Below are 27044 nucleotides of genomic sequence, written 5' to 3'. Positions count from 1 at the left end.
TAATCCTACATCCTGTGAGAATTTATACGAAGGAAAGTGCAATCTCATTATTTGTCACTGTCATCAGTTATTTGCTTCTCAAGAAAACTCAACTTCAGAAAAGAATTTAAGCATATACTTAATTCCTGCTGCCTCCACCACAGATATAATTTTGGTATGTGCTTGAACGATTCTTAGGTAAGCATCTTTACCTGGTTTCTTGGTGTGCATATATATATATACCTATATATATAGTTAGCTCCATTATATTTAAAGATGGGCCCCCAGTCCAATTCTAAGTCGAAGTAGAAAGCAGCTGGAATATGAGCAGAGACCATTCCTTTTTACCAGCTGCAAACTTTTTCAGCCTCTAAAGTGCCGTGCAGCAGCACTTGACATCTGACAATGGACACACTAATAATTTGCTGTCAATCAAAGAATCCTTTAAAGTAAAATGTGAGCAATTTCAGTACCTTGTGAATAAGGTTGTTCTTCTCCCTTCTGCTCCTGTTTATATTATGCAGTAGGTAGTTGATGTGTAGAGCCTGTATGAATATACTCTTGTGTGGCAAGAGGTCAGGGAAAAGACCGTTTGGCTAATGTAGGTTATTTGTTCCTCACCACCGTGAAAAGGAGAAAGTCACATTGCAACACTCCTCATGGTCCATCAGCATGATGCATGTCGTGACTGATTGGTGATGGCAGAGAGGAGACCTCCAACTTTCATTTCTTTATGACCTATTGACTTTCTCACAGCAGAACAAGTTAGTTTTCCCACCTTAACCAGAGCAACATCCAATGTGTTGGTCTTTATGGCTGTGTTGGTTGTAATTAGGCCCCAAAATCTGCTAATGCAGCTGAAAGCATTTTGAGGCACTTTTGCAATATAGCCACTTCCTTATTCCTAGCTTTAATTTTCAGTCGTTTAGCACGTTGGGATTCCAGTAGTCTTAACTGAGCTCTTGTTTCTAGATGTGGTGGTTGGATTTGGTCGCTGCTCATGTCCATGCTGGTACCCAAATGTAGCATTTTAACTTGCTGCAGAATGACTTTGAGAATGTCAGTGATGTATTGGTGTGCAAGTCTTTAATTGATGGGTTGTATACTCAAAGCTGTGAGCAGCCAGGCACATTTTTTTCTTGGTGATACTTTTCCCAAGTCATGTCTTCCAGGTGTAGATTAGGAAGTTTTTTTAATTCATTGTCCATTTGATATTTTGTAGTTTGAAATACTCAAGTTGTACTGATAAAAAATCCAGTACTTCAGAAATTAGATCTAGGTTTATAAATAGGTAGATAGGTATGTCAACATATCTATATCTATCTATCACGGATAGGTGCTGTTTAACTTCTAGAATATAATGCCTGTGAACTTCTCACAGAGGTGCAAATCATTTATTCGCTGTCATATGACAGGCATAGTGCCAGAATTTCTTTGTTTCCACGTTTGAGGTGATACCACTTTTCTAATGTCTTTTGTAATGCAGAGTGTAGTACTTTTAACCTTACAACCTTGCTATTAATCTGTTTCACTATTTCTCAATGATGAATTACTTTTCTTTTGAAAATACTGTATACAGTTGTGTGCTAGTGTCAATAAAATTGACATTTGTGTAACAAGCTGTGGCATTTTCTCAAATTTCACTGAGCATTGATTTAGTGTGAAACTGTTGGTAAATCCTTTCTTGCTAGCTGTAATAATATAGAACTTCAAGACAAATACTGCTTTGACTTTGATTTATAACAGGCTACATAACTGTCATGACTGCGTAAACTAACAACTGTACTGTTTTTTCCTTCTCTTTTCAAAGCAATGATATATAAACATAAATTGATTTGGAATTGGAAAACATTCATGTTCTAGCAATAAATCTGAGTTCTTCCAGCAAATAAATAGGTTTTATTACTGGCCTAATTATATTTATTGGTGCCTTTGTTTACTGGAGTGTTGCAGTTGTGCTATAGTTACAGGAACGCTTAACTAACATAATCTAGGGAGGATATAAACACATCACAGTAATATGTATTTGACCTTACGTATATATGGCGAAATATGTGTTTTACATTTAGTCCTAGACAGCCTAGTAGCTGTGGTAATTGAGAGCTTGTCATGTTTTTTGTTGGATTAAGGTATGATGCCAAAACAATACTGACTGTCAATGTTTTTCCATATGGAGGATCCAACTTCTAGTTTAAAAGAGGCTTAAATTTTCATAGATTTGGAGGAGGGGACAATTGGGAGGACATTGGGTGTTTTTGACAAACTCTTTTCTTTATGCGGTTGGTAGTCTGGCTGCCTCCCAAGAGACAAAATGCTGGTTTCAGTATTATTTAATGTAGTGCATATGAATCCATGGAAGTATAATTAATTGTCTATTTTTTAAAAATCCAAAATTAAATAAGGCTTTATATCTGTGATAATCTAAAATTGTCATGCTTTCTGCATTAAAAATATTGCTTTTCTTGTGCTACTGTAATGCTAGCATTTCCATCCCAAACAATCAGAGGAGCATGGAAAGACCTACAAGGTATAATATGCATACTTCTGTTCTGTGTAGAAATTGGGGAGCCTGGTAGTTTTCTCCCTTCATGTTAGATACGACTTGTTACTTAGGAGCAACACTGCTATAGAAAGTCCTAGTTTCTTTTTCTCTAGACTTCCACTAGATACATTTGTTCTAACATGTATCCCGTAGCTCCCTATGAAGTACTTAAGCTGATTCAGTCTTTGGGGTTGTACTTTGCTAGAAAGAATGGCGCTCCTGGGGTGGCTCCCTTGTTATTGCATTTATTGTACTGTATACTGCTTATGAAACTGAGGAATCTATTCTCTTTGTTAGAATGAATTACAATGTTGAAAAATTTGGCATGAATTTGGTGTTTAGCAGTAAATCTTTGCAGCAGTCATTTATGCCTTCAGCCCTCATAGAAACACTAATTCCAGCCAGTTTCATCAGCTAAAAGACTGCTCCAGTCCCTTGGTTAAAGCAAGTGGATGCACCTCCTCTGATTTAAAGTCCGTTTGGATTAGTTTGACGACCCTGATGATCATATCTTGTAGTGTAATTTCCCGTGCTGCAACTGAAGATTGTAACTTTTTGGTACTTTCTGGAGAAAGCCTGTCCTAACTGGGATTTCTATTTTATCATTTCTTTAGCAGGCTCTCTGACTGGCAGCCCTCACCTTTCAGAGCTTTCCATCAATTCCCAAGGAGGACCATCAGTGGCAAATATGTCCTTATCTCCAAACTTGAGCCCTGATGCCAAGCAGTCATCTCCCCTGATCAGCCCTTTGCTTAATGACCCATCGTGCATCAGGACTGATGATGAGGAAGAGGTCAAAAGAAAGGTAAGACAGCTGACCTTGGCTCTATTCTCCACGTTGTGTTGTGATTACAACTATTTGTCAAGTGATTAATATCTAGACCCCTGCTGCTTCCTCGTCATAGGTCCACACAAATAACTTCAATGGGGTCACTTGGTATCCGCTGTCCTCTCTCATGGTGTGTCCAAGAGCATCTGTGTGCTCCCATGGCAGAACTCACACAGTTCAGCGTGGGTCAGGCCAGAAGCACAGATTTGCTGTAGTTGAGGACTCAGTGGCCTAGATTCATCCTGTTGAATGGAGATGCAGGAGCTAGGGACCCCAGCTCCTCTCTCTAAGCAGTAGAGAGAAGATGGGTAGCTGCATGTCTCTAAAGTTACTGTGGAATAAACCTCGGCCAGTCCTTTTGGCTGCAACCTTAAGAGCTTGTTTTGACAGGGTTTCTATTTATAAATCTAGAATATTTTTAAGGAGGGTTTTAGTAGTTTTTTTTTAACAAAACCCTCAACTCCGTTTTATTATTGGAGGGAGAATTTCCAAGGGACAAGAGGAGAAAATGACAGTTTGAGCCTTGTGCAGGAGTGTGCAACCTAGGCTGTCTCCGCTGAGAGCACCACTAGCATTTGGTTGTGGGTGGGGAAAATGCTCTCTATGAGCCACAGCTTTCAGCTGGAAGTATTTGGCTCAGCCTCTTCATTGCAGCAAAGCCACAAGGGAGCATCACATCCAAAACTGTTTCTCAAAGACAGAAGTGACTCTGCCGGAGCCAGGGAGTTCTGGGCATGGGCTGGCTCATTCCTGCTGCAGCAGCCTAGCAGCCTCCTTTACTGGCTTCCCGCTGTGCTACAGGGAAAGAGAGGCTTGCTCTTGTGCCTCTGGTGCCTGTTTTCTCTCCTGAGCTGCGAGCATGTGAGGAGGAAGAAGGTAGGAGAGGAAGGTGGAAAGTGCGAGAGTGTTTAAGGAATATCTCCTTCCCCACTATGCATAGTTAGCATGGTATGTGAGAGGAATTGTGGAAGAAGAAAAGCCAAGGGTCAGCTGTAGCTTATGCCAGCTGATGATGGCTCCCTTAGGGTAGCATACTGACTGAGAAATGCCCTCACAGTCTCTCTCCCCGCATCCCTTTCTAGTGCATCCTCTGCATTGATGACCTTCAGGGTGGAAATGCAGAAGCAAAAGATCTGTGAATGTTTTGCTCTTCTTTTGTGCTTTCTGAGTAACACAGACTAAGATAATTGGGATCCTTCAGCTCCTCAGAATTAAGAGGTCAAAACTGCTAATGGCTTTGCCTCTTGGATAACACAGGAGGGTTGTTATCCTAACCCACTGTTAGGTTGTCCAGCTGCACTGGGAAAAACTGGGTTTGACTTTTTTGAGACTATTTTGCTGTGGATCTTTACCCTGCCAGTGAAACTTTTAATAATCAAACACAAATTTTTGCAACATTTGTCAAGTTTGATTGAAATGGTTACTTAGGCTGCAAAGGATTTCTTTCTGAGCTTCAGAATATGTCCTGCTGCAGAAGCACCGAATAATCCAAAAGGAACATGAGCACCACAGAGCTGTGGAAATAACCTTGACATAAAGGAATCTCTCAAGAATCTGTAGAAAGTGTTTGCTGTCTTATGTTCGCAAGGAAAGATTGTTCTCGGGGCTTGGGAACATCAAAGCATGAGTCACAGTAACCACAAGCGAGGGTCACCAGCTTGTAACTGTCTTGGTGATTGTAGTCTGCAGTTTTTTCTGCAGAAGGCAGCTCCATAAAAGCAGATGAAAACCTAATATGTTTGCAATTTACAGAGATTCCCAACTGAGAAAGCTTACTTCATTGCTAAAGAAGTAGCAACCACAGAACGAACATACCTGAAGGACCTTGAAGTCATCACATCGGTATGTGTACCTGAGTGTTATTCAAGAAACATGTGAAGCTCTAGTCAGCAGTAGTATTTTATCTGCTCCATTTAACATCTTAGCTATTCCATGCTACTTTTGCATTCTGCACTGTAGGTATTCTCTGCAGTGCACAGGAGTACAACACTGGGGAAGGAATAACGCAAAAATCAGAAAGTAGAAATTTGCACTGTGGTTAGTAATGTGCAGTACAAAACTATTTCAGGTTGAGGAACTTGAAACACAGTTCAGTTACTCTTTCTTCTCTCTCATGCTTGCTGGTTGCAATTACTAAAAAGGCCTGTGGGTTTTCAATGATTTCTCTTAAAACTGGAGTAGCTCCCTGGAAGAACACATTAAATGTTTTCCCTGGCTTAAATGTTCTCCATTCAACATGAAATATTGTTGTAGCACCAATTTGAATGATTCTAATTATGCAGTAAGTTAAACAACTCTTAAACAATTCACTATCTTACCGTGTCTCACTACCTGGTCAGAGTATGACAACTGCTACAATCACCAGGACAAATCTGTGCTTTGTTTGTACACAGCAACAGCCCTGTTTAATTTTTAAGAGTGACCTGTGCAAGATTTGGTCTTAAATAATATTTGTCTGTAAAAGGGCACTGGATCGAAAACCTCTCATGGCATTTCAGCAGTGCTGCCAGTTGTAGATCTCCCAGCTGTTTAATTGTCCTGTGTGTGAAACATCATCAGGGTTGTGCATTTAGGGTGAGTTGCCACTACCTGCATTGAGTAGTGTGATAAGGAGGACATGACGCAGGGAAGAGCTTGTTGTGCCAGCCAGGAAGAGACACCTTCTCCTTTTCTTTTGTTCCAGCAAGCCACATGGCAGATGCAGTTGGTCTGGGCCAGTGTAGACATAGCCAGTGTAGGCTGGAGGAGCATGGTAGTTACAGGCAACAAGATAGCTGTGACTTCACTGTCTGCTCTCCGTGGCTTTCTAGGGAAGCCACAACATGAAAGAAGAGGACAGGTTGTGTGCGACAGTGGCCACTGCTGCAATCCCAGCAGCAAGTAGTCAGTGCCACTGGAGATGGTGGAAGGAGTGAGTCTCATGCATGAAATATGAGACTTGGCAGATCTTCACCTACCTTAGCTATGCTCAGTGCAGAAATAAAGTGGGGAAGAGGGAGGCTTGGGTTGAGTCTCTGTTTGTACTGGTCTGGATCAGCTTCAGCTGATGGGGTGTCAAGGCTGCTCTAGCATATACATGCTTCCAACAGCCTTCCAGGCACCTGTGAAAGTCAGCCATAGATAGCTGAAAGCATTCAGGACAATGAGGAGAGCGTAGTGTTATCATGTTGAAGATAATAGTCCATGCCACCTTGGCAAGCCCCATAGGCTGATGGTTTTGCATCACCCATGTGCCTACCAGGGTGAAATTAAGAGAATATGGAGCAAAACTGACTCCAGGCACTCTGAACAGTGTTGGTACTGACTCTCGTATTCTCTTGCTACTAGCGTCTTGACTTGAAAGTGCAATACACTGTGCTTCTGCCTGTTCACTTTGCAAAGTGCATGATGTTCTCTATCCACCCACAGCAACATGGGTTTGAGTATTTCCTGTACCAACTCCTATCAGTGTGATGTCAGATAGAACTAGTCAAAGAAAATGCAGAAAACGTTTTTTGTTTTGATTGAAACACTGTATTTTCTTCTGACACCTACAATATTTGCAAATTCAGTCTGAATTGACCAAACAGTTTGAGCTTGAAAAGAGTTTTCAGTGGCAGTGAGGGAGTTTCCTTTTTAGCCAAGCAGGATCTGACCATTGATAAGAGCACCAGTTCAGCACGTGGGAGTGTCAAGGGGAGCCTGGGTTATACTCGTAGTGCAAGCTAAATAGGTCCTTACTGGGCTAGATGTATATGTGTTAGGTGTATTTGTGTTGGAACATAAAGACAGGAAATGATCATACCTGCTGCATTCATCCCCTTGATAACTTTGCTTCTTTTTTTCTTTGTAGTGGTTTCAGAGTGCAGTGAGTAAAGAGGATTGCATGCCCGAAACACTGAAAAATCTAATTTTCTCCAACTTTGAACCTTTGCACAAATTTCACACTGGTTTTCTCAAGGAAATTGAGCAGAGACTTGCTCTATGGTAAGACTTATTTAGCAGTGTTATTTCTTGCAGTTCAGCATTTTCACATTCCCATTTTGCTAGCTCTTTGTATCATGTGATTTGACTGTTGTGATTCATTTGTACAAGTCACAGATGTTGGTTATTAACAGACTGCACATACTGAATCATGCCTTGTTCATGTTTACTCGATAAACTCTATTGTCCAGCTTTCTCAGTCAGATGCAGACGTATGAATGAGACCATAATACCAGATAAAGCTTCCTCTTGCCAAATGCAGTATTCCTATATAGCAGCTCTTCTGAAAGACATGCTGCAGGCAAGGCTTGTGAGTAATAAGGAGTGAAACAAAGGTCCAAATCCTGTTTCTGTCAAATAACGGTATGCTGGCAGGAATTTTAGAGAGCAATTGGCCATTCAACAGCAGCACAACTTTGACACACTCGGGATGCACAGTGCACTCTGCAAACTGACAGAGTGTTAGAAGAGCATGTTGGTCTTGAAAACGGTCTATCCACAGCTTAATAGTGACAACGAAACACGGCAGTTTTGTGAAGTAACTGCGAGATAAGTAATTCTTCTCTGGCAGGACTGTAAGTCAGTGCATTTGGCCGGTGATATCTGAGCCAAGGCAGTACATAGAAGCCCTCTCCTCCCTCTGACTTGACCCCTCTGGACTAGGTTGCCTTGCTGTGTGCAGGCATTTACTGGAGGTTTATCTTCAGTGGGGGCAGCCAACCTTTTCCTTCTCAATTAGAGAAGAGTGGCAATGGAAAATCACATGAAAGCAGTGGATGTGTACCCCTGCAGGCAAACCTGATGATTGCTAATCAGTTTAATGCCTGTTTAACCAATTAATCAAAACAAAAGCAAAACATAATCTAAGAGTGCATGAATTTAGCTGTTATGATGTGGTGAGCAAAGTCTTTGGATGAGAGCACAACACAGTGCAGACTACTGCTATCCAAAGCCACTCCACACAGCGCAGCAATACATTGGAGCCTTCATCTGCAGGATCCTTGCTATCTCTTAATCATGTCTGGGCATGGAGCTGCAGTTCATGTCCATCTGCGTGACGGTTTTCTGATGTGTGAAATATGTTTTGTACAGGAGTAGTGTAATCATGCCAAATGATTCACAGAGGCTAGCTTATATTTGATTATTCTGTTTAATGCTTTGAAGCCAGAAGTTTATATAGGATCCAGTAGTGATTTCCAGGGGTCCTTTAAGTATCAATTTCCCTTTCTGCATCCCATGACTGATGTCACAGCCTATCTTACATGGTATCTCTGAGCTATTCCATTTCTTGCTGCCTTGCCAGGTAAAAATGACTTCAGGGTTTAGGTCAGATATATGTAGGAAATAAGATATAGTAGCAGCTGATGATAGTTATCTAGATACCAGGTATTTTCTGAGGAGAGGGGAATGTGCTACTGCCTCTTAGAACTGGCATCCTCATCCATGGCTTTGTGGTTGACGCTTGACATAAGACTACTTCTAAGGTATGTGCTGCACAGCAACTCTGCCTGCATCTCTCTTTTCCCCTTTGGGCTGCTACTGTTTTAATGCAGGCTATGTTTTTACTTACTGGTGTTAATTGCTTTCCAGTAAGAAATATTTATGGCAGGTACTCCAAGAAAGCTCTTTCAAATCCTATAAAATAGTAATTACTTCTCCAACCAGGATCAGCAGTAGTTGGGTTGGGGGAGCATGATGAGAAAAGGAAGATTTGTACAGTTTGCAAAGGGCAGAGTTCTGCTCTGCACCAGAACAGTCTCATCCAGTGAGCTTGATGGGCTTATTTGGACTAATTGAAAGAGAGAACCCATTCTGCCAAACATTATGTATACACCTTTTTCTGGTGGGTGGTGCTTTTATCCTGATATATATCGAATTTGATAAGTTCTATCAAAAGAAAAACGTGTTTAATCAGATAACCAAGGGGATGGGGGGGGGGGGGGAAGATTAGAGCTGTGCATTTGGGTGCTGATTCCGTGGCCAAATGTTGAAACATGTAACGGTTCCCCTATATTCTTCTGGTTGCTGATGTTATTACAAGAGGATGTCAGCCTCCTATTCAGACGAGATGTTTTTCAAAACTTAGATTATGCAGCAGTGACCACCTGCCGCTGCTCCTTGTGAGAAGAGTGACACTGTAGTAAGTGGGGAGAGATATCCTGGTGGCAGAGAGTTGAGAACAAGTCTCAGCTTTAGGGAGCAGCTGACAAAACCAACCACAACTGACTTGAACTGAGTTTCCCATCAAAGAGCCTAATGCAAAGCATACATATGTAAGGAGAGGAACATGAAAAAGAGGTTGGCACCAAGTCAAACTGACCAGACTACTTACTCACGTTGATATCTTTGACACACGAGTCTGTAAGCAATGGGGGACTGTTTGGACCAGAAGTTGTCCCTGTGTTTTCACGTGTTGACAGTGTAGCATGTGATTTTTGAGACCTTCCAGGCTGATGCAGCTTTTGGCAATGGATGCTCTGATCCATATTCTTTCGAGACTCCAGTATCTTATCTTTCAATGAACTCCCACTTGCACTGGGACACGATCTATGGGCAAACACCAAAAGGAGAGGGGGAGTTAGTCAGCCTGGCAATAAATGCAGTTCTTGGATATGGGTTTATCCAGCATGCACCTGGCAACCTGTCCTCTGTCTCCTCTTCCTCCGAGCCGTGTATGTCTGGAGGTATACTGAAGGAGAAGTACAGAGCTGCTTTTACTCTTTCTATACCTGTGGCACAAAGCACAAGGGAGTTGCAGAACTCCTGGGTGCTTTTGGGGTAGCCAAAAACTCTCTGAGCTTGCAAGTGTGATGCCAAGTGAGCCCACAGTGGAACAAGTTGATGGATAGTGCCTTGTTACTCTGAGGCACACAACCCCACAGTTTAAGATACTTCTTTCCATGCTTCACATTGAAAGAAGGCTTTAAAAACTTTAAAAAGCAAAATCTTTTCATCTGACTTTGCAGTTGCCAATGGCACAGACAGCATGGGGCCATTCTCTAGTCACTTGAGAGATCTTGGTGGTATCCAGCATGGTGTGAGGAATTCAGATACAAAACAACAATAGCCCCCGTCAGTGAAGAGATGGAATGACGCTGAGAGGGAGCTGATGAATGATAAGGCCTGGCTAATGCTGTGTGAGTCTAGCACGTCTGTATTTCTTCAGAAGAGACTTTAGGAGGCAGATCTGGTGGCTTTTAGAAACAATTAGAGCATGCAGGAAAAGTTTTTCTTTTGAATGCCATAAAAGGTTCAGAAACAACAAATAAGACTTTATGTCTTCCAGGCTATGCGTTTAAAGGACAAAATGTTACAGCCTGTTGGGAGCCTCAGTTGCTGTGAGGTCCCCAAACACAAGCACTGACGTGACGGTGAGGTAGCTGGGGAATTCTGCTGGAGTCACTGGAGAAAGAAACTCGTAACAAATATTTAGCTGAGTTTTTATATTTTTCTTTTGTTTCTCCTTTTCAAGGAGCATCTTTTAGAGCTGAGTAAGCCTCTTGTTTTCCAGCTTTTCCTTGCATTCTAAGGCTATGATTTGACACAGCAGTAAACCTGACTTTAAAGCTCCTACTACCACGTTGAAACTGCAGTAGCTTTATGATACAAAGTGCTAATCTGCTAGGAAGTTACTCTGCAATCCAAACGTCTTCAAATTTGTTCAAAAATATGTTGACAGGGTAACTTTGTCCCCACTGGGCACGGCTGCACACCTCATTCTGACTTTGTCACATCAGCTATTACCTGCTCTCTCACAGTTAGTGTAAAGCCACTGTGAATTCTGTATCATTTGCTTTGTTTAATTGACAGAAATGCAGTCAGGTTCGTGCCCTGGATCTGGATCCAGTTTGCAACCCAGAGCATGGGTTTGTGATACAAATGCTGTATGTGGTGTTTGTTTTTAAAGCTCTGGCAGATTTGGATACGTAAATTAGGAAGGGAGGTGGATTAGTTGGCAGGTTTTTTCAAGGTGTTATTTTTGAGGTGTAGGTGTTTTTATCTTATGCCACAGATGCTGAGATAAATTGCAAGCAATAAACTGTATCCTGTAGAGATTACAGTTTAATTAAATGGTGAGTAGCAAAAATAAACAATCCCTCGATATACAGAAAAACAAACTAGTGGTAGAGTAGTAACGAATAATAGTTTTTCAGCAATGTGGTCAAGGTCACTTTGTTTGAAGTATGTCCAAACTGTCACACTTGTATCTATCTCTTTGGCCCTGGGTAATTTTAAGCCAGTGAGTTTTAGTTCTTTCTGCCACCCCAGCACAGAGCACTGGGAAGCCTGTAAAAGCAGCCTGGGAAGCCGTGTAGCTCCTCTGGAGACCGGCTGACACTGAGCTCAGTAGCACTGCTGCAGTCAGATGCTAGCAGAATTCAAGGCAGCTCATTTAAATGTGAGTTTTCTACATCAGCTCTTTTAATTTGCCAGGCAGGGCAGAAGGAAGGTGGAACACTTGTCCTGAGACACGAGCGTGCTCTGCCTTCCGCCGAGGGCTGCACGTCCTACGAAAAAAGGACCTTTGCACGAAGGGGTTGTGGGCTTTGTCAAGCTGCTGAAACCCCCTAATTACTCCGGTGTGCTGTGGAAGCTTGTTTGAGAGCAGAAACCCTCCACAGGGAATAATCTGCTTTTCCCTCGAGGGTAGGATGCTGAGTTTTATTAACTTACAGTGCAGTGCAGCCTCCTCGTGGTGCGTGGGGATCGGGTTGTGTGTCTTAAGGTTTGTTTCCGACCTTCGTGTTGTGTGCTGGAAGCTCTTGCGGGAAGCCGTTCCTGGCTCTCTCGGGACTTGAATGGGATTGAAGCTGATGCTCTGCAAAATTGCTGGGAAGAGAGCAAGCCCAGGGAAGATCACTCATAAAAATTGTTAGATATGTCTGCGCTTTTAATTTATTAAAACTGTAGTTGTTCTCCATTTGGCTCAAAGAAGCTCAGATTGTGCGCTGTATTAAAAGCATTTCTGGCTTGCTTGCATGTTTCTGAACTGTTTGAATCTAGCTTCAGAGGCAGGGTGTTTGCTACTGAATATCCGAAGGGCTGGTAGCCTTTTGACCCAATTTTATATTCTGACAGGTCCGATTTGTTTCTTTGCACTGTACACCCTTTTTTCTCTTTCCTATTGCATTTCCTCACAGCAGCAGCTCTCTTCGTCTAGCGTAGATTGAGAAATGTTTCTAACAAGACGTGAATTGATGCTGACACCGCTAGCCAACTGCAGAATATAGGAATTTGCTGCATTTTTCACAGCCACAGTTTCTTTCTGGCCAGAAAACAACAGATTCCCAGTGCTTTTACTGTGCAGGATCAGAAGGTTGGTCTTAGCCCGCTGTTCATGTCACTGGCCATGTTCCTGGGAGCGAATGGAAAATACCACACCTGAGGCCCCGTGGTTCAAGGGGAGGAAGGAACGACCTTCGGTGGACAGGGACAGATAGACATGGGGCTCTGCCCTCTTGCCCAGCAGGGCAGAAGGAGGGAAAAAGAGCAAAAGATGGGAGAGCGCACAGCTGGCTGTCCTGTTAGTGAGCGCCAGGAGAAGTCCGTCAGGCACCCATGGATACCAGGACTCATCCAGGTTGCTCCTCAGCAAGGCTTTGGGTGCTATGGGCCAGGAGTTTCCAACTTTTTTGCTATTCAGTGCACTACTCAACGCTGACTAGCAGAATATCTCAGTGACTTAAAATTGCCTTCTGTTTCCCAAAGGCTGAGAGATTTTACAGCAAGGAGGAAGAGGTGCTGGCAGTGCAGCCAGAGTACGACATGCTCCATTAGCATCTGGCCAGTTGAATTTGAAAAGCCATTTAGGTTTTGATCCTTTATTTAGGTAAGCTGTTTAACAGGCTACTCATTCAGCCCACAAGCACTATTTCCCAGCCAAAAAATTGAGCTCATCTTCCCACACCTCTTTAAGTGTTCGTATTGCAGATTTCCAACCTGGCTTCCGCAAATTCTGACAGGAGAAGGCAAATGGAGAGCCATAAATGTACCCCCCAGCTAGTGATCAGCTAGATCACTGAGTTGCAGAGAGCAATGGTAGGAAAAGCCGGAACAGCTATTTCTGCCCTAGGAAACCCTACTAGGAAGTGTGAATCTACGTTCTGGGCCTTATCCGTGTGCTAGAAATAAAAAACATTACGTGCTCTTAAGAAATGCAGGCAGATTTATCTTCTCACAGGGGAGCCAGTAATCTGACTCCTTGTTTGAAGGTGCTTCTGAGGAAAGCTGCTGCTCAGTGCTACCAGATGTGGCTGAGAAATGTGTTGCTGATAATTTGCAAAAAAGCTCTTAGATCTTAACATATGAAAGGAGAAGTCTTAACCAGGATTTGAAGAAGCCAGTTTAGAAACCTGTAATAAAAAACACAGAGAGAGGTGTAGGAAGATGAGCTAAATGTGAATTTACTAACCATTTTTTCTTTGGAAAATAGTACTTTTGATCAGATAGAAGAGCCTAATAAGCAGTTTACATAAATACAGTAGCAAAACTTCCTGCCTTATCAAACGCAAGAATATTAACCATTCAGCTGGTTCATGCTTGTTTGCGGGTTTGGGTTGATTTTTTTTTTTTTTTTGGAATGAAGACCATAGTTTCAAAGGTGTCTTTGTCTTATTTACAGAAATGAGATATGTATTTTGCAGCTACCTCACTTTTGAAAGGAAGATTTGCATTACTGCCATCACTCGTGGGTTCTTCTGGAGATTAGAGACGTGCTACACCCAAACGAGTCTGAAACAATGGCACAGAAATAGCTAGTCCAGGATACGTTAGGCAGACCCAGAGTCCCGTTACGTTCATCTGTCCGGCAGGATGAGCCTGGGATTCCCTGTGAGAAGGTGCCACTACAAAATAAATAACAGTGTCGTTGTGTTCTCAGGACGTTTCTATGACAAGGTATTACTTGCTCTGATCTCTTACTGTTTAAAAGCATTACCACCACAGGTTTGATGTGGATTGGGTTTCTTGCACAAGAGGCAGCCAGCCTAAGTACAAGTCTTGAAATATGTGTGCCCTCCCCTAAGGTTTCGTTGAATGCTAGGTGACTCTGGTGGCTTTAGCAATACTATTTTTTATGCTCTGAAAGGGATCTTGGGCACCACTTATTGCCTGAGAGGACAACAGTAGTGTTGGCTGGAATGGGCAGGGTGCTGAGCGGCGCCTTGTAATGGCAGTGTATCAGAGAGAAAGAGGGTGTTTTCCTTTTATCAACTCTCCTTTTCCAGTTACAAAATAATCATTTTTTAAAAGGTAGCTTTAATGGGGAATTTTAAGGCATTTCCTCATATTAGAACTTCAGTAAATAGCACTTTAAAAAAGTCAAAGCACTGTCAAAGTGCTTAAAGACAAGCTATAGTATCCGGGGGGAGATACTGTTCCTTAGTGTGTAACAGGTCACACAGTGCAAATACCATTCTTCCAAGGGCAGCAGTTGAGATTTTTTACTTTAAGCTGGAAAAAAAAATCTGTGCTGAGATGTTTTTCCTTCCTTCTCTGCCTCCCCACCAGCCCCATCGGATTTTTGTTCCTTCCACTAGTGTTTCTAGATGACTGAGGATAGTATGAGCTGACCTGGGATTTCCTTTCATTCATTCTCCACGACGTACACTGAGGAGCTTGCACAGTTCAAAAATCTGACATAGCTGCTTGCGTAGTCTCTATATGTCGAGCTGGTGGCCATTTTTAGGGTTATATGAGATAGTGGCAACCCTGAGTTCCTTATCAGGTATAAAAGTCAGCCTCCTCCTCTTTGCTTGCAAGTGCACACCTGCATCCTGCTGAAAAGGAGAGGATTATGTGAACAAAATGGGAAGTGAGCATATTTACAGAATAATATCTCTACCATCCAGCACCATTTTCAGTGGCGTTAGACCTCCCCACACTACGCTGGTTGAGTGAGGGCACTTTATGAGTATGGGCAAACCAGCTCATAGGTCTTCTATGGAGCTGGGGGTTATAAATCAGTTCCTCACGAAAATCTGTAAGAAGTTAGACCCTGAACTTACAGCTCTGTCCCTTGTCACTGGCAGATAGATACCATGTTCGAATGGTGACCCATGAAAACGAAGGAACAAGAAGAACAATTTAGCCATTGATGCACAACAAATGAGCAACTTCTTCCCCCTCAGGAGGCCAAGTGCTGTTAGGCAGAGTATAAACTGTGGGGAGAGCTCTCCCTTACGTGCCTCTGAGTTTCAGGCTGCTGGAGCCCTAAGACACCATGTGATGGGCTGGGGGTTGCTTTTGTATCTTCTGTCATTTGGGATGCCCTTTCCTTGGGGTTTCTTTTCTTTTTGTTTGCTTGGAATTTGCATGGTGAAGAACTGGGGAAGGGGGTCAGTGTAGTGCGGAAGTTACTGGGGAGTCCAGGGAGACAGCAGGGCTGGAGCAGAGGAAGGGTTGTAGGAAGTAGATGTGAAACTGTCCCGTTCTTCCCTTGCCGCCCCCATGCCTGGCTTCAGCTTCCCCTGCCGCTGTGGTCTGCGCCACGACCTATGTGCCTATGCACCATCCACAGTGAGAAAATCACTTCCGTTTTGAGGGGCAGCATTTGCATGGAAATAAAGGACCAAAGCAGGGAGAAGGGTTGGAATAAGGAATAATACTGGGCCCTCCCATTTCTATGTTTTTTCAAGCTTTCAGTTTTTGGAGCAGGACTCGCCTGCCTGCAGCAGAGGTTGTCCCCGTTGGCTCGGTCTGATGGCTCTGCTGTGATTCAGCTCATTGCTCTCCAGGCAGCGGCTGGAGAGACACTGTCGCTTTTGGGGAACTCAGTTCTCTCCCTCTCTGTCTCTTCCGGCAGGATGTAGGGCGAGACTTGAAAGCCCTCAAACCACTGAAACAAGCCTTGGGTCAGCTCATGGCTGAAGCTCCCAAGGGAGAATATCCATGGTGCCTTGCGTGTGGCTGAGGTGGTGCGGGGCTGTGCAAGCCATCTGTACTGCTGTGCTGAAAGGGGAGCAGGCTTATTTCTTTGGGGAAATGAGGACCTGACTGTTCAGTGAACAACTGCACCAAGTATTAGCTGAAGTTCACAAAGTTGGTGGGAGCGCTTGCTATGACTTCGGTAGTCTTGGGGTCAGACTTGAAGTAGCTAGCTAATGGATACGAGCTTGGCTTGGCAAAGAGTATTCCAGCCAAACTATGTGTAACCTTGAGATCAAAAAAGCAGTTTTTAAATTTAAAAGTAGCAGTCAGTAATGAAGTCCTTAATGTTTATCTTGGCAGTAAACCAGAAAGGTGCCGAACTGCTGAAGTCTGTTAGATTAAATCACATGTAGACACATAAAAAGGGATCCTGACAATGCCAGAGAGTTGGAGAATAACATACAAAGCAAGAATTCCCCTCGAGCTGGTTGCCGAATACCACGTTGTTACTGGCAGCGGTGCAGTTCATCTGGCTTTGACATTTCTGGGATTGTGTGCAACTGCACAGTGTAAACCATTTTGAGGGGGATGCCGTATGCTGGCCGCACAGGTGGAGGGTGACTTTCACTTGCTCGCTGCCACCGTGGCGCTCCTGCCTGGGCTTCAAGTGTTTGCAATTTTTAGTCGGGGGCACTTTGATATGCACCGCTCTGAGTAAAGCTTTAGTGGTGGAAAAGTTTCATTTACAGCTTTGGAGGAAATCTCGGTGGGGAGAGCTGCTGGAGGGAAAGGAGATGGGGAAGGAACAGGGAGGGAACAACACAGAGAGGGGGATGACAACTGGCAGAAACCTCCTGGAGAGAGAAACTGGACTTCTACCCTCAGATAATTTGGGAACCCTAGACTTGTAACGTCAGTATGTGCCTCTCTCGTTCCTTGCAATCTAGACCATTTCTTAGGCATGTTTTAACTGTGTGCAACAAATGGCAGTGTTTATCTAATGTAGTGCTTTTGCAAAACTGGTACTGCTAATTAAAGTTACCATTGACACAACCCAGCCTCCTACCCCAGTGTAACCTTTGGTTTCAGAAAAACGTAAGCAGCTTTGCTGAGACCTGTATTTTTCAAGCGTAAATAGACCTGTGAGTGCCTAAGAGAATTGACACAATAGGACCTAATTAAAGACAGCCTAGGAAACTGGATGTTGTTCAAGCGAATGGGGAGCAACCCCTTGTTTATCAGCTGAGTCCCTTTGTCTCTTGAAGGGGGATGTGACCGTGTGGTGCTCCTGAGCTGGGCCTGCCACATTTCCCAGGTAGAAAAGCAGGTAGAGAGATCATCCAGCATGAGCATGGCCACATTTATCTTTGCAAAACACAAATAAGCCTGAATATCCATCTATTCATGTAAGAATTGTATACATTAAAAAAAAAAAAAAAGAAAAAAGGCTTATATCTTACCGAAATAAAGTGTATTCCTAACAACAGCTGCATTTTCTGTGACTTGGTGAATGTGAAACCTTCCTGGCTTAAATTGCTGTTACTAAGGAATGCAGAGATTTACCATCTGGTCATCCATTGATTCCTTCACAGCACATCAAATTTTCTTAAAAGAGAAAGCTATGACAAACAAGTGAAAAACAATATATGCATTAGCGATAATGCAAAACAGAGGTCCTGTTATTCTTGGGTTTGTTCAGAACTGGATTGTATTTCTGCCCTCTTCCAAATCAGTACCTTTCTTCAGCTGAACTGCAATTACTCAAACCAGGACTGGATCTGTCTCCCCATGCTCAGATATGGGAATTGGTCTAAATTTTAAAAATTGAGGACAACACATAAAAAGCCGCAGTGCTGGAAATTTGGATATAATATTAGAAGCTGGAAGAGGGGGAGGGGAGGAACAGCAATACTCCCATCTTTCTCCCTAGTGATTTTCTTTTCAAAATCCAACTTGATTAGAGTAGATCTGTAACAGTTAGGATCTCAGATTCATAATTTTTTCCTTCTGTATTCCCTAAAAGACGTATTTGGATTCATTCAGCATATGGTAACATTTTCATCAGAATATCTTTTTCATCAGAAGTGAGGTTTCTCCCACATGGAGCACCCACCCAAGTGCAGCTGGCTGGATGGGAGGGTGCATTTTGTATTTCTAATACCAAAAGCGACATGCTGAAAGAAGGTTCCTTGCCAATATATAACACAAGTCAAATGCAGATGCTGGATAGATTTTTTTTTCTACTACCCCTGGCAAGAGCAGAAAGTTTTTCAGAGGGGGAACACCTGTGGGTCCTGCTCCAGGGTGCAATACTTGTTTCTTAACTGAATTGTCCGTGTACTGTGATGGCGTTTTAACATCTTGCTTTTGCTCCAGCCATTTCCAGCCTTCTCTGATGTCATTAAAAATGCTAGCAATTTTCTTTAAAAATCTAATCCTTCCCTTAAGTGCCTGCCCTCTCCATTGTGAGGAGTAAGAGCCAGGCTGGGTGAGGAGTGTACTACCATAAATGGGAACTGAGAATCCATCGGGAAGATTCCCCGCAAGCTCCTGAGCTAAGGAACACTGGGGCTCCGGATTTTGAAAGAAATGAGCTATTGAGTTCCTTTCTGTGCTTGCAAGTGATTACGCAGTTATATTGCATGACTGAAGTGTCTAATGTTTCTGTTGCTGACAGGGAAGGCCGCTCTAATGCTCACATTAAAGGAGATTACCAAAGAATCGGGGATGTTATGCTAAAGAACATTCAGAGTATGAAGGTAGGATGATCCTATAAATATTAAGCTTTGATATGGATTAGTATAAGTGTGCATGTTGTTTTCATATGGTGGTGCCTTTTATACTAGTTTTTGCCCATTGTTATCAAAGTTTATACTATAAAAGTTTCCTTTGATGAAATGTCAAGGGTTTGGTGAACACTGAGATTTGTGAATTGCTGATTTTAAACTGTCCAGCCCCTTTTCCTCAGTCCCCTCTCTGAGTATAGGAACAGTATGCACACAAGTTCAGGAGCATTTCACTTCTAATTCATTAATCTTTCAAATAAGAAAAGTTCCAAATTTGTGTGTCTGAAGGGATTATTCAGAAGCAGAGCATGCGTATGGGTGCCTGCAAATATAACTGTTAAGATAGTGCATGAGTAGTGACCATGACCTGGGTAGTGATTGGATCTAGAGAACTGTAATTTGTGCGCTACAGCACAGATCTGAATGAAAGATTTTTGAATAAGTGATGATCATTGCCTCTGATCCTTTTAAAACTAAAAGCAAAAATGCCTATGTGAGCTGTAAATCTAGCTGTAACATCCTGCAGACTTTGCATTTGTCCTTAGTCTGCCTGGAGTAGTAGTTTTGAAGTCACATGTTACCATTCATTGGAACAAGCAGCATGGAGCACAGGCACAAGAGCCTGTGCAAACCCTACAGACTTTTACAGTCTGGACTGATAACACACAGCTAACCTTATCTATGCATCCAGGCCTGTTAACTGTCGGACATTTTTTTCTTTAGCAATCTGTTTGGGATTTATCTAATAATCTTGGATGCCCACATGTATTCAGTATTTAGGGATATCACCTTCAGTATTTAGGTGTCTGACAAAAGACGACACTACACCTTAGGCGGGTGCATCTCAAAGTGCTTTTGCAAATCTCAGATAAATCTTTCCTTGGTGATTTGCCACTTCTGCATCCTGCAGTTAAGCAGCCTTGAATCTTTGGCTGGAGGGAATGGCAGCTTAGACTTTACAGCTCTCCAGAGATGGCTTAAGCTTACCTTTCAGAGAGGCAGATAGAGATGGAGAAAGGTTAAGTGACGTGCAAAGGATTATACAGCAAATTGGAAAAAGAGCATGTCGAAATCGTGATTTACACTTCCCAGCTATAACACGTAGAGAGCTTTGTCATCAACAGAGTGGCCTCACCCTTTCCGCAGTGCACTTAGCAGGAGCTGCTTTTTCCCCTCAAGACACGTTTCAGATGCATTGGAAGAAAGGCAGGGGGGAACTTTTCTACCTCCCTGCCTGTCCTCAAGAAATACACACCTTTTCACAAAAAGTTGTTGGAATCTCTGTAAACTTCTGGCAGTTTGTGCTTCTGCTCTTGGTACCCTGCAACATTAAGTTGTTTCTTCTTCGGTGTCTGCGGGCCCTTCTGTGGCACTACTCTACAGAAAGGGTATGGTCTTCACTTAACTTAGACATCTTTGCATGTTTCCACCTTTGCCTTTCTCTTTCCCATTAGAGGATTTTGTGCCATTTTCTTTGAGAAATGCCACTGCCATTAACCACAGAGATGTCGAGGAGAGAAGCAAAACCATTTGACTTAAGGAACTCCATAGGAAATAGAAAAGTTAGTTAAAACTTGACATGTCTATCATGGGACCTATTAAAAGACCTCTAAACTGATGCTCCTAGTTTAATTAACACAGGAAAGAAGTTAAGAGCAAGTAGGTAGTAGGCAGCCTCAGTAGTAGCCCAGAGGGTCTCCTTTGACTTTACTTCTTTGCCTGTCGTCAGAGTTACAGGCTTGCAGAATGAATATGTTGCGTACAGAGGAGGCAGCGTGGCTGTAGGGAAATTACATTTCTGGTAAGGAAAAAGTCACAAGTCACAAGAGAGGGGGAGCTGACTGGAAATGTGTCAAACAGCCCATGAGCTTTAGATTAAGCCAAACTGTCTTCTGAAGTCCATTCAATATAAACACTCAGTTTCTTTTTGTTGCTGATTAATATTCTACCAGGTGTTGGGACACTTCCCTGGGCTGCTCAGAGAAGCCCTGTGCATCCTGCAGGAGCAGTTCGCCTTGCACAAAACTCATGTGAAGCCCCTCTGTTAATTGTGCCAGAAAGATACTGCTGAGTTGTTTTGGAAGGGACCCAAGAATGCCTGTGATACAGGGACTGGAGTGAAGTTGCGCATTTCATGCAAACCTCACTCGCTTGCGGGCACATAACATCCCCAGTGCTAGTGAGGTCTTTGCAGAGACTGTGCTCGGTAGAAGAGGACGTAACCCAGGGACAGAGAACATCGACGTGGCCATTTCTATTGGACCACTCCTACATTTTTGCATTTGTTTGCTTTCCCAGGGAGATGCCACCTCTCTTTAATAACAGGGAAACAGCTCTCCAAAAGCACTGAAGGGAGTTCAGGCACCTAAATCCCTTCATCCTCCTAGAAAATCCCATTTGTTTCCAGCTCTGTATTTGTATAGTCTAGTCCTCCCTGTGGTGCCCGCTTGCCTGAGTTATGTTAACGTGATCTCCTTGACCTTGGTGTTCTTGCCTGATCCTAGACTGTTAGTTTTGTTTACTCACGTACCTTTGTTTTGGGGGAATACGGAGGGGGAGTGGGTGTATGCTTCAGACTAATGATTACATTTCTTCTTTTTAAGCAAACATCAGAGCCATTGTGTGGCACAGCGATTTTGTTTGCAAAATCCCAGCTCCTGTGACAGTATTGGAGTAGGTTTGGGACGAATGATTACGAGTCCTGTCTCACAGTGTTTGCTAATAGCTCTACCGTGCACTTTCTCCCTTTGTGTCTATAAGCAACTGGCAGTTCACCTGTGGAAGCACAATGAGGTTTTAATGGAGCTGGAAAATGGGATCAAGAACTCGCGCAAGCTGGAGACCTTTTGCAGGGACTTTGAGCTACAGAAAGTCTGCTACTTGCCCCTCAATACCTTCCTGCTCAGGCCCTTGCACAGGCTCATGCACTACAAGCAGATAATGGAGAGGCTCTGCAAACACTACCCGCCAAACCACATAGACTTCAGGGATTCGAGAGGTGAGAGAAAAGACATTAACTCCTGGAGCTGAGAAATGGCATCCAAATCTGTTATAGATATATAGCTATACGGGCAAAAAAAATTTTTTTAAGCTTACATTAAAAGAGGATTAAGTTGCGAAATGAAGCACTCACAAGTCCAGAAATGGTAGGATTAAGGTTGCTCTTGTATACACATTATGCCACAAGTACTTGGAAGAGAAATCTGTTGAGGGTTATTAAATACACAGAAATGACATCTAGTTCAGGAAGTCCCTTGAACTGAGAGCAGTTGAGAGGCTGAGAGGAAACACAGGGGGCATATCATATATGCTTTTCCTGTTCTTAGATTTCCCTGGGTATCCTCTAGGAATACCAGAATATTGGCCTGGGTGAACCCTCAATCTGACCCAGGATGGCTGCTGTTATATTATGTCTTTAAGAGGAGTATTATTTTTCCAGACATACAGCTTGTTCTACTACCATTTTCATGATTTGTTTTAGGAACTCAAAGCTGCCAACATGTCTTTCTCAAACACGAAGCAATTTTTCTCCCGAGGCCTGAGCTCACTGCTTGCTGTTTCTTTCTGATGTCTTGGTTTCCTCCTTTCTTACTCCTGCCCCCCGCCCCCATCATAAGCTCTCTACATTTAATGGTAACTGTGTTGTCTGTACAGTTACTGCTCAGCACAGACCCGCAGGGGAGCTTGGGCAGGGAGCAATCCCCAGCATTGCGTCTCTCAGCTGCAGGGCGTTAGCTCCTGCGGAGGATGCCAAAGACATGAGCTGGGTGGCTCCATTTGCTGTACAGTCAGGAGGGTTCGATGCTCTAGTACCAAAATCAGTCAGTCAGTGTGTTTGGCCCATTCAGAGCTTGCCTTTCCCATCAGAGGAATGTATTAAGGGCCTTAATTGAAGGGAGTCTGTAGACCCTAAAAACAGGCCTAGGCTTCCCAGTCCTGGCAAAGGGGCAGTAGCAGAGCCCTGGGCACCCGGCAAGATTTACTGGCAAAAGCTTGGCCCTGTGGCCACTGAGGCAATAGCAAGCTGAGGGCGGGGGGGTTGGTGGCCTGCTTATGTGGACCGAGGGGTCCCAGCTGCCTCCCTTGCACTACAATGAGTGCTCACCTACATGGAGGCACAGGGAGCTGGCCCATGTGCGGGAACTGAGGGCAAAACCCAACATTACTGGTTTTATAGCCTGAGAAGATACAAGAAATAATGGCTCTGCCATTTCCCTATGTTTTCAGTCCTGGAAGTGACCCAGGAAAGATGCGTTTTTTCAAGTGTGTAGAAGATCCCTAGATTAATCAGAGATCTAGGAAATTCCATCCTTTAGAAGAACCCATTTGTTGAGGCTGTGAATTGACTCTTGAGTATTCCCACAAAATTTCTATGGCTTAAATAAGAGCAAACTTCTCACTGAGCAAATCTTCCATCTGAACGTGAGAAAAAACTTCTTCACTGTGAGGGTGACAGAGCATTGGAGCAGGTTGCCCAGAGAGGTGGTGGAGTCTCCTTCGCTGGAGATATTCAAAACTCGTCTGGATGCGATCCTGGGCAATACGCTCTAGAGGACCCTGCTTGAGCAGGGGGGTTGGACTAGATGATCTCCAGAGGTCCCTTCCAACCTCAACCGTTCTGTGATTCTGTGAAATGGACTGTCTCTTCATTACAGGGCTCCATCCTCAATAAGATAATGGCCAGAGTTTGTGTGGTTTTTATTCTGGCCGAATAACTTTACACTGCGGAGGGAGAACATCAGGAGGACAATGTTTTTCAGCTGTGTACTGCAGACAAAAACCATCTTTCATTTTGAACATTCTTGTAAGTTTTTAATAAGCATTTTCTGGTTTTGTTTATCTAGCTGCTTTGGCTGAGATTTCTGAAATGGTGGCTCAGCTCCACGGCAATATGATAAAGATGGAGAACTTCCAGAAGCTGCATGAACTCAAGAAAGACCTGATAGGCATAGACAATCTGGTGATCTCAGGAAGGGTAAGAAACAGAATTGTATTTAAGGTCTGATATAATTTTAAAACATTAGGTATGGTTTAGAGATCTGTTTCTCAGGAACAGCTGTGAAATTGCCTTTCCTTATATGAGCTTTTCTCTTTCACTGAAAACTATCAAATGTGAACACAGTAATACCATAGAAAGCAGCTACACAGAAGACACAATCTATCTTTATTATCTTTTTACTGATTTTTTTAGGCTTATTTTATGTACAGATTTGGATGGTTGCAAGCAGTTTCAACCATCTATTAGAATAGAGGTAGTAAAAGTGTAACACTTCTCACAGCTTTCGGAGCTCGAGTAGTTGCACGTTTCCTCACTTCTTGCTGCCCTTAATTTTTTGTTTTTATCCTGAATGCTAGAGCATATCAGCTTTAAGTAAGACTTTTATGCTGGAGGACCTTCAGCCTTTTATGATGCCTAGCTTTGAAACACATGGCCTTGGGGACAAGCCATCTCTTCAGTCTACATGTAATGTTGTGCAATAATTTTTGAGACAATGTTGCCTTAAGTAAACACTTTTAATTGTGTTATAAAAAATGCAGACAGCTTCTTTTGCTTGTTGATATCTTTCTTTTTAAACTGAGTCTTATTTCAGAATAAATGAGCCTCAGTCTAGTATTTGTTGCCTTTTCTGCTTTCCTGCGTGCAAATTGGAGGGTTATCTGTTCATGAAGTCCCTTCCTGTCTCTCCTTCCTTTTGTACATAATATGAAAAAACAGTGCTCGTGGCAACTGAAATGCCATGGGAAATGCATTGCTAGACTGTTCCTGTGCCTTATGCATTTCAGGGAAACAGCTTGGAAAAGGAGATGAGTTTTGTTCTGGGCTGTGAACATGGCGGTGCCTGAACCCGCCCCGCAGCCCGGTCGTCCAGCCCTCCTGCGGGAAGGCTGAACCATTGCTCAGCGGGAGTCGCAGCCTGGCATCTTCTAATTAATTTAAGGATTTTAACATTCAGAAAGGGGATTTGAAGTTGGTGTGCCATGGGGCAGGTGGTGCAGAACGCTGGCGTGCCGAGCGCTTTGGGGATTTTCTTGCCGATAGGTCAGGCTATGGTATCTTTAGCCAGCTTGAAGGGTCTCTGTGACCTCCTAGCCAGGTATGGTGTGCTGCCGTAACGTGAATGACAAACGTATCTTAACACTGAAGGCAGAACCTCATCTGGTGTCCTCTTTTCTGTCATGCTTTTCTCCTTTATTCCTTTTTTATTCTTATTTCTCATTTTGTTACCGTTCCCTGCTCTCCTGCTTTGCCTCTTTCTGGTGACCGCAGTAGCTGCCGCTGCCTGCGCTTCCTGTCAGGGCTCTGTAGAGCCTTCACGTCCTTGGCAGGTCCCTCGGCCCATCTCGCAGCCTGCGCATCTCTCTCAAGTGAAACGAAACGCCGTCACGAGTTGCTTCTGCTGCCCCGTTCCATCTAGAGGCAGAACTGTCTTCCTCTCCTAGGAAGTTAAAGGAAAAGGCAGGCGGGGAGCCAAGGTTGTCTGCCTGCAGGGGCAAAAGGCTTTGGCTACTGCTCGCTGGCATGTGCCTGAGATGTTGCTGCTTCCCAGCCCTGCAGTCACTCAGGGGCTGGACTCCCTGCGCCGGCGCAACCACCAGCAAGCGTTGCTGTCTCCAATGGCTGGGTTTGCCCAAAGGTGGTTGAACTCCCTCCACGTTGCATACAAGTGCCCTGGAGGAGACTTGAGCTTGGGAGCAGCCTGGCACAGCTCAGAGGAAAAGCCTCATGTTATGGCTGTGATTCAGCTGCCTTACAGGTGGCTTTGGGTAACCGTCATCTTCACATTTCCCCAGTCTGGGACCTTTGTGGCCACTGAGCGGGTTCCTACTCACAGCCTCTTCTGCTCAGAGATTGCAATGAGCTGTAGCTGCTGCTCCAGGTGTTCATACAGCACTTCCCTTGGGGATGCTCATCCTGGTGGTGACTGTTGGGTGGTGCACTATAAATGATAATTGTGATTAATATTCTTTGCTGGCTGACAACAGCCTCCAGTGGCAGCTCCAGCAGTATGAGCTTACCGTGACACAGAGATAACCTTTTCAAGCTCCTATAAAGGAAGCCGTAGGAGCCCTTTTATAGCACAGACAGGGGGACTGGACACGTCCCAGCACCCCTACAGCAACTGGAGTGTTTCTCTGGCCAGATTAATCTTCAACAGGCAGCTTATTGCCAAGCTGCAGGTGATTCTGGTGGTTCATGTGCCTTTTCCATGCGCGATTATGAGTAGAATGACCTTTAAAATACTGTAATAAATATATACAGACCTCTTGGCAGGAGCTGCAGGGAGTGAGTGAAAATTGATGTTTTGATGGGTTTCAGATAAGTGGAAGGGTAAATTATTTTATAGCTCACAATAATCCCAGGAAATCCTAGCATTTTGAACGTTTCAGATGCACTACTCTTCCTATAATTCCATCCCTAGACATTTTTAAACAGTTTGATCTGAATTAATGCACCTTATTATATGACATGGACTGTGCTGGGATAACTCACACTGCCAAACAAATTTCCCTCTTTTTCTACTGCTGCTGTTTGTTTAGCCACTTTTATACCTCAGTTAAGAGCTAGGTATGCCGTACACACAACAGAAGCTGGCCAGCTGCTTACAAATAGCATAGGAGCAAGGTTGTTGTTAGTACTTTACATCATTTATAATATGAAAAATACCTGTTCGAAACTGACGGAAAAGGGAGGTGTCTGGAGGAATCAATATTAGGTAAAGAAAATTTTGCTTAGCTGAACTGTCCTAAAATGAATGACAGACTATCAAGCAGCTGATGCTGTACAAGATTTGTAAGTGAAAGACAGTTATGAATGGAAATAAATTATCCTATAAATAAGACTTTAGCATAAGTATTTAATAAAGAAAATAAAAAGAGTTTTAGTGACTGATTATCCAGTCATGCTATGGCCAAATAATCATGTTTATTTTTGTGTAATAGAAATGATAATCATTTTTGCAAAGGCTGTATATTTGTTTTGCATTTCTGTCCTACAGGAGTTCATTAGACTGGGCAGTCTTAGTAAGTTGTCTGGAAAAGGTTTACAGCAACGGATGTTCTTCCTGGTAAGCAAGAA

General features: G+C 43.4%; 1 protein-coding gene across 8 annotated transcripts in view; it reads left to right on the top strand.

Annotated features, from left to right (window-relative positions):
• Positions 1 to 27044, top strand: part of FARP1 (FERM, ARH/RhoGEF and pleckstrin domain protein 1) — a 216115-nt gene that overhangs the window by 179287 nt on the left and 9784 nt on the right. For 5 of the 8 annotated variants that reach the window (XM_068928602.1, XM_068928581.1, XM_009689920.2 and 2 more), the window contains 7 exons: positions 3136 to 3326; positions 5103 to 5192; positions 7183 to 7316; positions 18859 to 18940; positions 21728 to 21965; positions 23812 to 23942; positions 26965 to 27033. In XM_068928602.1, coding sequence (XP_068784703.1) covers positions 3136 to 3326; positions 5103 to 5192; positions 7183 to 7316; positions 18859 to 18940; positions 21728 to 21965; positions 23812 to 23942; positions 26965 to 27033 — 935 coding nt within the window. The remainder of the gene's footprint in view (positions 1 to 3135; positions 3327 to 5102; positions 5193 to 7182; positions 7317 to 18858; positions 18941 to 21727; positions 21966 to 23811; positions 23943 to 26964; positions 27034 to 27044) is intronic. The other 3 variants (XM_068928599.1, XM_068928609.1, XM_068928625.1) reach the window with 1 other exon arrangement.

This window comes from Struthio camelus, chromosome 1 (assembly GCF_040807025.1).
Source record: "Struthio camelus isolate bStrCam1 chromosome 1, bStrCam1.hap1, whole genome shotgun sequence".
In the NCBI taxonomy this organism is placed as follows: domain Eukaryota; kingdom Metazoa; phylum Chordata; class Aves; order Struthioniformes; family Struthionidae; genus Struthio; species Struthio camelus.
This window is presented reverse-complemented; position numbering and strand designations above follow the sequence as displayed.